Raw genomic sequence first — 12,015 nt, 5'->3', positions numbered from 1 at the left:
GAAACGTTCCCACTACTTAGATAGATGCTTATATTTGGCTCTGGTAGCACACATAGGATGTGACTTTGGTGAAGAAGGAAGATCTGTTGCCCTTTGGCATAACTTTGGAGGACTAATGTTTCTTGGGTGTCTTGATTTTATTAACATTTTGAGACCTACAAGTTGAAAGTCTTTAGTACTTTAGAAAGTCTTTAGTACTCCTTACTCAAGAGAAATGAAAATGGAACTTAAAAATATTACAATTTAAATGTTAGAAATTGAGTAGAGATAAATACCAAGAGAAAGAAAAATGCTAACTGGTCATTTTATACACATTTTATAAATAGGGTACTAGAGCTAACAAGGTCAGATTTTAAGTTCATATGTTTACCTGTCTTACAAGGGCAGGTAATGCTTTTAAAATAGAATAAGAAGCGAGATTTTAAAAGTTAACATGGGAAGGCAAGGAAAAAGATATATGTAAAGCCCCTTCGGCTACATGAACAGATGCCAACTGCAAGAGAAATAAGTGGGGAAATCAGGATAAATTGAATGTTCCATGTCAAGAGTGATAGAACACGTGAGAGGATATGACCCATGAAACGAACTGGTTCAGGATAAGATTGCTTCAGAGTGCGGAGGTTACAGGGCAGCCAACAGGCCCAAAATCTAAGGAGAAAGACACACTTGAAGAGAGGAGCGAGATGCAGGCACTGGATCACCGTGCACTGGCTAACTGAATTGCGGAATTTGCAAAAGATAGACCCTCTCCAAGGCACAGTGCAAGAGGAAGACCAAAAGCCAACAGTGGAGCAGATATAGAGAAAAAACAAAAAATTCTAGCTACTACCTGAAGCACCAAGTATAGCTAGAGGAAATTGATAGCTCTATTACATTCTATAAAACCATAGCAACAACAAATCACAAACCTGGCCTAAAGCTTAATTAGATTAATTCAAACACTGGCCTAAGAGAAGGAAAGGCATGCCCGATCTCTACCATCTTACACAATTTATTCAGTTTTCAACAAGAAATTATGAAGCATAAAAAAAGGCAAGAAAAAGAAAAAATTCTTAAGAGACAGAAGCAGTCCTCAGAACAAGATTCAGATATGACACAGAAGTTAGAAGTGTCTGACAGGGAACTTAAAATAATTATGAATAATACATTAAAGGCTAATGGACAAGGTAGGCAGCATGCAAGACCAGGTGGGTAATTGCAGTGTAGAAATGGAGCATCAGATAAAGATCAGATGGAAATGTTACAAATGCCAGAGATGAAAAATGTCTTCGATGGCTCTGAATACAACCAAGGGAAGAATTGGTGCACTCGAAGATAGACTGCTTCAAAAATTACTCAGACTGAAACAGAGAAAGAAGACTGAAACAAACAGAATCTAACATAAGTGTAATTGGAATCTCAGAAGAAATATTTGAAGAAATGATGGCCAAGAATTTTTACATATCCAAAGAACATTCAAGTAAGTTAAATACAATACAAAAACCAAACCTGGGAGCATATTATATTCAAACTGATGAAAACAAAACCAAAGAGAAAATCTTGCAGGCAGCCAAAGGGAAAAAGACTACATACTGAGAAACAAAGATAAGAATTACAAACATTTCTTCAGAAACCATGCACACTAAAAAAACAATACAGGCCAGAGTAGACTCATACCTGTAATCCTAGCACTCTGGGAGGCCAAGGCGGGAGGATCGCTCAAGGTCAGGAGTTCAGGACCAGCCTGAGCAAGAACAAGACCCCGTCTCTACTAAAAATAAAAAGAAATTATCTGGCCAACTAAAAATATATAGAAAAAATTAGCTGGGCATGGTGGCACATGCTGTAGTCCCAGCTACTCGGGAGAGGCTGAGGCAGGACGATTGCTTGAGCCCAGGAGTTTGAGGTTGCTGTGAACTAGGAGGATGCTATGGCACTCTAGCCCAGGCAACAGAGCGAGACTCTGTCTTTTAAAAAAAAAAAAAAAGAAAAAAAAAAAAGAAAGAAAGTTACTGATAAGACAATGAAAAAACAAAATATTTGAAAATTATATACACAATAAAGAAATTGAATCTAGTACACATTAAAGAACACTCAAAAAATAATAAGACAAACAACCCAATTAAAAATGGCCGAGATCTGAACATTTCCAAAGAAGCTGTAAAGACAGCAAATAGCATATGAAAAGATGCTGAATCTCATTGGCCATTAGACAAAAAGAAATTAAAACCACATGAGATACCACCACACACCTATTAGAATGGATAAATTTTCAAAAAACTGATAGTACCAAGTGTTGGCAAGGATGCAGAGTAACTGGAACTCTCACATATTGCTGGTAATGTGGAATTGTACAATCACTGTGGGAAGGTTTGACAGTTTCCTATAAAGTTAAACATAGTCTTACCACGTCTTGGCAGTTCCATTCTTAGTTATTTACCCAAGTGAAATAAAAAGTTCACACAATAACTTATGTTCAAAATATAAAAGTGTGAATATTTATTGTACTTTTACTCACCAAACACTGCAAACAACCTAGATGTCATTCAGCAGGTAAATAGATAAAACTTGATACATCAATACAATGGAATCTACTCAGCTTTGAAGAGGAATGAACTTGATTCATGCAACAGTGTAGATAAATCTTAAATACATTTTGCTCTAAGTGAAAAAAGGCAGAACTAGAAGATTACATACTGTCTAATTCCATTCTGGAAAAGCATTGTTTCTAGAAAACAGATCAGTGTTTACCAGTGGGAGAGGAATTGACTACAAAGGAGCAGCCGTAGGGAAATTTTTAAAGGATGGAAATGTTCTTTTGGTGATGAATATACAACTTTTATGCATTTGCCAAAACCCATCATCCTACCCCAAAATGCAGAGAGAACCCAAGATGATATGCAGCCCGTTACAAATTAATCTTACCTATTTACAAATGAATAGTATAAACAAACAAAAGGGAATGGGGAAGAAAGGAGCCAAGTAGCTTTGGAAAACAGTGTTTTAATTGTATACCCTAGGGCTAAATACAAAATATTAACAAACACTGTATATTGTTTCCCACCAGAATATGGGAGCTACTTTATACTAGGGTTGAACAAATTGGTGAGTACATTATAGATAATGATAACAGATTCCTCACTGTCAGAGAAAGAAGTCATAGATCACCAAAAGGGGAACGTCAGAATGAACTTTGTGGTGCTAGATTGGCGTTTGAAGGTATCAGTACGAGTTCTGGCCTTTTTGTTTAATATGTGGATGGACGGATGGGTAGACAAGGTTCCTATACAGGCACATGTTTACTTGTCCTGTCCATTGAGAGGACCTACAACTTGGAACACATTTAGCAATGAGCACACCTACCACCCAAATCTTGGTTTCCAAATATGTTTTTTCAGTAAAGGAATCAGGGCCAGAAAGTAAAGAAGTGCTAAAAAAAAAAAAAAAAGTGAGGGTGGCATGTCAGCAGGAGACAACTTGAAAGAGTTCCCAACAGCCCAAACTGGAGCAATTTGAGCAAAAAAATAAATAATGATAATATTGGATTATAACCCAACAAATGAAATAAATATTCATGAGTCCATACTGAAAAAATTAATAAATAAATAAAAGGGGAAGAGGTAGAAGGGAAACTCTTCTTTAAAGAAGAAGTTTAATTAATGTAGAAGAATGAGAAAAATAGAAAATTTCTATTAAAATTCCACAGTAATAATTGCTGCAGGGAATATCCTCCAATGAATGCTAAAATTATTACATGAAAGGGTTTTGTTTTAATTGTGATAAAATATACATAACATAAAATTTACAATTTTAACCACTGAAGTGTACACAGTTCAGTGGCATTAAATACATTTACATTGTTGTGCAACCAGTAGGTGAAAGTTTAAGGGAAACAGGATATTTGCATGATCTCAAAATATTCCTCCAAAGCATGTATTGTTTACGTTATTTATTACATTGTAAAACAGTGACCTCACACAGGAGAAACCTGACAGACACCACCTTAGCCAATGGTAAGGTAACAAAACGTTAACCTCACATGTGCTGGGATGAAGCACTAAGCAGGCCTGCGCCTCTGTGGTTTCTTTCCCCAAATGCATAGCCTCAGTCTAACCATGAGAAACACACCAGAGAAACTCAAATGAAGACATTCTACTAAAGTCCTCACTGTGCTCCTCAAAAATGTCAAGACCATGAAAGGTAAGCAAAGACTAAGGAACTGCCACAAGTGGCAGTAGACAAAGGAGACGTGAGCAATAAATGCAATGTGAGATCCTGGAATGGAAAAATGACATTTTAATGGTAAAGTGACAGAATCCAAATAAAGTCTGTATTTCATTTAATAGCATTATACTTGATTTCTTAGTTTTGGTCATTTTATTATGGGTATAAAGGTGTCAGCCTCAGTGGAAGCTGGGTGAGGTGCATATGGGAACTCTCTGGACTAGTTTTGCAACTCTTCAAGTCTAAAATTATTTCAAAAACTAAAAGTTAATGAGTAAAAGTTCATGCAGTCATTTTTCCATATAACCCTGTAAAAATAGAGAAGTCTCTTCCAAGCCAGCTAAAAGTCACCTTTATCAACAAAAGCAGCGTCTAATGCTTCTTGCAAAACGTGCCAACTGTACTTGACATAATCAGTTGCTCCTTTTTTGAGATAAAACTGTACCCTGCAGGATTCCCTCTTACTTTTCTGGCTGTTGTTTTTCAGCCTTCTTTACAGACTCAGTGTCCTCTACAGAAGTTTGGACACATTGACTACCACACTAGGAAAAAAATTTTTTCCTTGGGGCCATGGTATTGTGTTACAAAAATAGAATAAAAACTTGGGAAAAAAACAATTCTTTCTAATTTAATGAAAAATGTGTTTTTTTTATGGTTTTCTGTGCGTGAGTTATATGCAACTTGAAAAATAGTTCACAGGGCTCCCAAGGTGAAGAGACGTGTGAGTTACATACACTTCACGAGGCCCTGGGCTCAAAACTAGTGTGAGTTAAATACAACTCACATGGCAGTTAATGTGTTAAGATATTCAGTGCTCAGGCCTGGAGGTTTTGTTCTCGTCTCTGAACCTGTGCTGTCCACTATGGTGGCCATTTGCCACGTTTGGCAATTTAAATTCAAATTTGGCAATTTAAACTCAAATTCAGTTAAACCTTTAGTTCCTCAGTTGCTGGAGCCATATTCCGGTGCTTAATGAGGCACACATGGTGTTAGTGACTACCATAGTGGACAGCACAAATAAAGAACAATTCTGTCAGTCATCACAGAAAATTCTGTTGGACACAGGTAATGCTATGTACTTGCATTACACCACGTAAGACGTGCACAGTGGTGTTCATCCCACTCCTAGTAATGCCAGGATTGACCAGTTGTACGGGTAGTGTCAGCTCAACATTAGAAAGTTCCTGTCAACCCTTCACCTACAGTTTGATAATCTTTGCCTGAAGCATTTGTTTCACTCCTTATTTTTTAAAATACAAATGTAACCATTCTATGTGTATCGTGCTCTGCACCTTATTTTACTCATATTGTTAAGTGTTGTGGATATCTTTATACCAGTACACTTAGATCTAAGCTCATTTTAATAGCTGTATAATAGTCTATTAATGTATATATCATAAAGTACCATGATTTAAGTTTATTGAATATGTGTTCTTAACTACTTGCTAAATATTTTTAATTGCACAACCTTTCATTTTCTTTCAGATGAGCAGAAGGCCTTTTCTTCCTTCCAGACAATGAAAAATAATAGTCTACGTACTGAGTCTTGTGAGGATTTGAAGAAAGATGAGCACAGCCCATCCTATCAACAGATAAACTGTATTGATAGTGTTATCAGGTATGAGACACAAGTCTTGATAACATGTTCGTTTTTTCCAAAAGCATACATTGTCACTATGGAGCCTTCGTAGAATTTTTAATAGCTATTCTATCTTGATTTTTCACTATAAATTAGTAGATATTTATGGAGTGCCGACTACCTACAATTCATAATATACCGAACATTATGGAGGGTGCAGAAAATTAGAAGATGCACCCTTTTGTTGAAGGAGCTGTGGTATAGTTGAGAAGACAAAACCTAATCTTGTCAGAGTTAAATGGTGTGAGATTTAAAGATCTATTCAAGACCATGGTAAAAGAGATGTTGCAGTCCAGTGACTGAGGCAGGGAAGGTCGGGGCAGAAAGTACAAAGTACCCACATGGTGTGAGAAAAGCAGAGAGGTAGGAGGTGGCCCAGCTAAGGGACGGGTGAGAATAGATGGCCTAATTATGTTGTTGCAGGTACCTGAAGAGCTACAACATTCCAGCTTTTAAAAGAAAGTGTATATCCTGTGCAAATACAACTTCTTCATCCTCAGAAGACGACAAACAGAACCTCAAGCCAGACGATGTCCAAGCATTGCAAGGTACAAGAGTGTCCTTCAGTGTGAGATGCAAAGAATTATGAATCCATCTTTTCTCTGTTTCTCTTTAATTTTTTTCTCTTTAATTATTTTACTGTAATCACAAAATCCTGTTTTCATATTACTTCTTTATGACCAACAAGCTTTAATTTGTCACTTATAAACTTCTGTGAACTGTTTGGATCTTTTATATGAATTTCCTGTTGGGAATTTCTCTTTTGACTGTCAGTTTCTCTTACATCACCAGCTGTTTCTCAGATCCCAGCCATACCTAAGTCGGAAATGCCAGCAAATGAATGGTCCACAGGCGCTGAAGGAGGAGCGCCCCGGACCTTGTCCACCGCGGCGCTGAGCCTGGGCTCGGGCGTCAGCCAGTGCAGTTACAGCAGCACCGCCGTCCATGTCGCACCCACAGAGCCAGGTACCACGCCTGCCTGTCACTGTGACAGTGCACCCAGCTCCTGCACTGTGAGGAGAAACATTATAACTAATAAATTATAAATGTCTTCTCCTTTCTTTAATTCAGTTCAAGTATTTTAGGAAATGTTGCTATGTATTATTACATATTTTGAACTATATTTCTCTTATGTTATTCGTCAGCGACATCACTTGACACATATAAAGCACTTAGAACAGTACCTGACAGGTACACAGTTGTAAGCCCTCAGTTAGTGTCGGCCACTGTTAATGCAGCTACTGACAGGACTGTGTGAGGCCACTTTGTTACTGACTTTGGAGAAGGTGTTCACTCACCTGCATTTCAACTGTGTTGACTGCAGTTGTGACTAAATCAATCACACATACATTTACATTTTTGTATTGGTCTGATAACAATGAGTAGAGTATGTTTAAAACTCTCTCTCCATTTAACAACATAATTACTTGGTGAATTATTCTAATCTAATGCCTTTTTTAAAAATTCCTTTTTACTGCCTCCTATTCTTTCTCATTGCTCATAACAATTATGGTAGATGAAGAAATGGTGAAAATGTGTTAAATTGGGTTTTCAGATTATCTCTAATTTATCTTTGCTAGTCTTCAGTGGCCTGCTAGCCACTATGCATGGAGCTGTTTGTGTGTCCTGCTCCCTGTTCTTAGTTCTTCATAGCTGTTAACTCGCTAAGTCCTCCCAGCAGCCAGTGATGGACAGCGTGGTGCTGACGAGGGGGGCTGTGGGTTGGTGGGGAAAGACCGGCAACACAACTGCTGTGAGATTAGATGATGTTTCGAAGTAGCCAGCGGTTTATTGGAGCTGAGCCAGCACCTCAGGACAGGAGCACGTGCACATATTTTAGTATACCTTTTCCTAACACTTCAGAGTCCTGTGCCTGCATGTAGCTGTCCATGACACAGCCCGTGCAAATTTGGTCTCACCCAGTATGGAAAGCTCTTTTTTTGACTATGCCACTGTGCTCTTGATTCATGTAGCTTTATAGTAGGTTTTGAAATCAGGTAGTGTAAATCCTCCAACTTTGTTCTTTTTCAAGATTGTTTTGAATATTTGAGGTCTTTTGTCCATATGAATTGTATTAATAAGTTTCTCGGTGTCTTCTTTCCTCATTGTGGGGTTGTATTTTCCCGCTTCTTGGCATGCCTGGTGAGTTTCGACTGGCTGCCAGACATTGTGAATGGCGCTACATATTTTTGTGCACCTGTAAATGTTCTTGAGCTTTATTCTGGGACCCAGTTAAGTTACCTGGAGACAGACTGACACTTTTAGGCCTTGCTTTTCAAATTTGTTGGGCAGGACCACTGCAGGGTATAGTCTAGGGCTGATTTTTCTCTGCTACTGAAGCAGGATTCTTCTGAGTACTGTGTCCAGCGCCACATAAGTTACGAGATTTTCTAGTCCAGCTGATGAGAACAAGCACTTTTCTCCACCTTGTGTGAGCTTCCGTTGTTTTTCCCTCTGATCCTTCAGGTGGTTTTTGCGCTCTTCTACATGCTCAGGGGGTTGCTGGCTCTCAGTTCTCTGTCTGTGCTGCTCTTTCCTTTCCAGTACTCTTTCCTGGAAACTCCAGCCACCGTGGCTTCAGCAGACTCGCAGCTCTGTCTCTTCAACTCAGGGAGGTCACCAGACTCCACCCGGGTCCCCCAGCCTGTGCCTTGGAAACTCCAGGCAGTAAGCTGGGGCAGTCGTAGGGCTCACCTCATTTGTTTCATGTCCTCAGGGGTCACTCTCCTCATTACTTGATGTTCAGTGCCTGGAAACCTATCGTTTCATGTATTTTGTCTGTTTTTATTTTAGCCATTTCAGGCAGGAGGTAAATTCAGTCAATCCCTGTTACTCCGTCTTGGCCAGAAACGGAAGCCCTCTGTGTGCCGTGTTGATTTAGACCAGGCAGAGCCCACTTCTGGAAGTGGGGTGGGGACAGACCCACCCATACCACCTGGCGGCTGCACCGCAGGGCAGAGGTGGAACAGAGGGTGCGGGAACCCACCACAGTGCTCTTCACAGCCTCTTGCTCTTGGAGGAAGTAATTTTTAGAAGCAATACATAAATACGTATAACCATTATATATCAACAATAAATAAAATGTACAACTATTATATATCAATAATAAATAAATATGTAACTAAACAAGTATAAAAGAAGCAACCCAAAGTCCATCCACAGATGATTACTTCAGTAAACTGTGTTACACACATAAAATGGGACCCCATGCAGTGTACAAAAGTATGAGACAACTGTGTACTGACAAAGTTCTCCAAGGGATATTGTTAACTGAAAAAGTAAATTGCAGGCTAAGTTGCACCTGTGCCTTTTGGGTCACAAGAGGGTTGAGGGAGGAAGATAAGAATCTGTCTGATTTGTTCATATATATGTGAAGAAACTGGAAGGATATATGGAAGAAACAGTTTCTTGTGGGGAGAATGAATAAGAACTAGGCAGATGGTGGACAGGGATGGGGAGCATTTACTAAATACCTTTTTAGTACTTGATTTTTGAACCACAGGAGTACGTTACCTATTTAAAAATAAATTCAAAAATAACAATTTTGAAGAATTTAGGGAGAGAGAAAATGTTTACAATAAAAACAAAACTTAAATAAATACATGTGTGTATACTGATTATTACAACTCCATAAAATGTATATACATTTGTACAAAGAATATAAAGACAGAAAAATAAGAATTTCTGTTCTAGACTGATGAAATTTTTTATATTCCAGTAGTTATAATAATGTTTGTAAAAATTTATTGAAAGGTAATTTTAAAAGTAAAAATAAATACAAATTACTGATAAGAATTAAAATTAAATATATCTTCTTCCACCTCAGCAGAGGATGCTACCCTAGCATGTGAGCCCTGGACCCTAAACACGCAGCCGGTTCCTTTGACCTTGGAAGAGTTCAGAAGTGTAGGGCTCACGAAGGCCGTTCTGTCGGCCCACACCCAGAAGGAAGAACAGAATTATGTTGACAAATTCCGGGAAAAGATCCTGTCATCACCCTACAGCTCCTATCTTCAGCAAGAAAGCAGAAACAAAGCTGAATATTCCTATGTTCAAGGTAGATAAGTTTTTTTCAAGTATGTACCATTAACACGTCTGTAGCTGTTACAAATCACGTGTAAGTACTGGGAGATAAGCAGTGGACAACAGGAGTTCTACTTGTAAGAAACTGAGAAATGTTGAAATAAAGCTATTTATATCAACAGTTTATCTAGGATCTTTCTTTAGATCCTAGATCTGAGAAACTGGTTTTCCTAAGAAACTGATTGAGAGATACTGAAATAAGTTTATTTTATAGCAACTATTCTTGTCCAGAATTTTGTTCATCTTTTTGGAGCTACTTTTTGCTATTCTGGTAGTATTGCCAAATGTGTATTCCCTTGTAATCTTCTTATAACTACCTATGAATGACATTGTTCTCTTTTTTGGGTTTAATTTTCCATAATATGCCTCCATGTTTATCCTTTCAGGAGATTCTACTTCCAGGCAGACAAGGTCAGCTGGTTGCAAGAAAGGGAAGCACAAGCGCAAGAAGCTGCCTGCGCCGTTGGGCGGCAGCGGCTCTGAAGCTGGCTCCGGTGCCCATGCCTGGGGCACGCTTGGGCACACACAGCCATGGTGCCCTTCCACTGCCTCATGTCCTCACGCCGCGGGCCTGGCACTCCCGTCTGCTGTGATGATTCCCAGCCAGGCCCCTTATCTCATCCCAGCTTTTCCCCTCCCAGCCATGGCCTCTCTGGAAAGAGAATGTGCAGCGTCAGGAACTGCCCTGGAGTGTCTGCCTGAGCCACCCTCCGGTGGCTTGCAGCCTCTTCCAGCATTCCCTTCTCCTTACTTGGACACTTTTATGACCATTTTCCTGCATGAACCCGCTGTCTGTCCTCTCTTGTCATCATCACTATTTCCATATCCATTCTTGGGAGCAGCAGGCTCTTCTGAAATAGCACCCTCAGCATCAGCAATGGCTCCAGACTTGGAGTCGCCACCTTCAGTCACCAACCCCAGGGGAGCTGAGGAAGAGTGGGAGACTCGCAGTGGCGAGTACCCGTTCATTAACTCAAGGAGCAGCTCACCGTTGCAGCTGGACTTACTTCAGGAGGAGATGCCCAGATCTTCTGAAGTTTCAGATCACGTGAAAAGAGATGTCTGCCCAGAAGCTGAGTATGTAAGTGATGCTAATTTTCAACATACAAGTGAGAAAGTAAATATAATATCTTGTTAAAATTAAGGCGGTTGCACTGGAGCTCAGCGTTGACAGCCTGAGTGAGTGATGTGCGCTGCTGCCGTGGTCGAGACTGTAAGCCTTATTCTGCGTAAACACAAAGCATACCTACCTGACTCCATTTGAAAAACAGGAATGAAAGAATCTTCTATGCTCTGGTTTCTTTTTTTTTTTTTTTTTTTTTTGAGACAGAGTCTCACTTTGTTGCCCAGGCTAGAGTGAGTGCCGTGGCATCAGCCTAGCTCACAGCAACCTCAAACTCCTGGGCTTAAGCGATCCTACTGCCTCAGGCTCCCGAGTAGCTGGGACTACAGGCATGCGCCACCATGCCCAGCTAATTTTTTCTATATATATTTTTAGTTGGCCAGATAATTTATTTCTATTTTCAGTAGAGACGGGGTCTCGCTCAGGCTGGTCTCGAACTCCTGACCTCGAGCGATCCACCCGCCTCGGCCTCCCAGAGGGCTAGGATTACAAGCGTGAGCCACCGTGCCCGGCCTATGCTCTGGTTTCTTAGATACTTTGTAAGGTTTTTCCCAAAGTGCTGTCTTTAAGGCTTTCGATATGAACTGGGTTCCCTCCACCATTTAAAGTTTGATATCTAGGTATTAAATTTAAGTATGTTCATTGCCTATAAAATGGATTTTCTTACTTATAACTGGGGTTATGGTCTGGTAAGACGGAAATAAGCCAGATTGACAAAATATGAACGTAGGGATTGTGTTTTTTCGTGCATGGTTGTAGGATAACAGGTGTGTATGAAGCCACTTATGTTATCAGTAGAGTAAGCAGTTTATAGTTTCACACTGAAACATGTCATTTTCAAAAACAAACACTTTTTGGTCAGTTTCCTTTAACTTTTCATCCCTTTATCTAAAATGGCATTCTCAGATTTATTTATCAGGTTAAACTTTGGACACTGACATTATTGTATTTAAGTATAAAATCCAAG

General features: G+C 39.5%; 1 protein-coding gene across 3 annotated transcripts in view; it reads left to right on the top strand.

The window, feature by feature from the left end:
- PER3 (period circadian regulator 3) overlaps positions 1-12,015 on the top strand; it is a 54,900-nt gene that overhangs the window by 21,282 nt on the left and 21,603 nt on the right. For 2 of the 3 annotated variants that reach the window (XR_006733950.1, XM_045546237.1), the window contains exons 13-17: positions 5,689-5,821; positions 6,266-6,390; positions 6,635-6,808; positions 9,669-9,899; positions 10,312-11,006. Coding sequence is in view for 2 of the 3 variants with exons in the window: in XM_045546237.1 (XP_045402193.1) it covers positions 5,689-5,821; positions 6,266-6,390; positions 6,635-6,808; positions 9,669-9,899; positions 10,312-11,006 (1,358 nt within the window). In the remaining variant the exon portion in view is untranslated. The remainder of the gene's footprint in view (positions 1-5,688; positions 5,822-6,265; positions 6,391-6,634; positions 6,809-9,668; positions 9,900-10,311; positions 11,007-12,015) is intronic. The other variant, XM_045546238.1, reaches the window with a different exon arrangement.

The sequence above is a fragment of the Lemur catta genome, chromosome 3 (genome assembly GCF_020740605.2).
Source record: "Lemur catta isolate mLemCat1 chromosome 3, mLemCat1.pri, whole genome shotgun sequence".
Taxonomy (NCBI): Eukaryota; Metazoa; Chordata; class Mammalia; order Primates; family Lemuridae; genus Lemur; species Lemur catta.
This window is presented reverse-complemented; position numbering and strand designations above follow the sequence as displayed.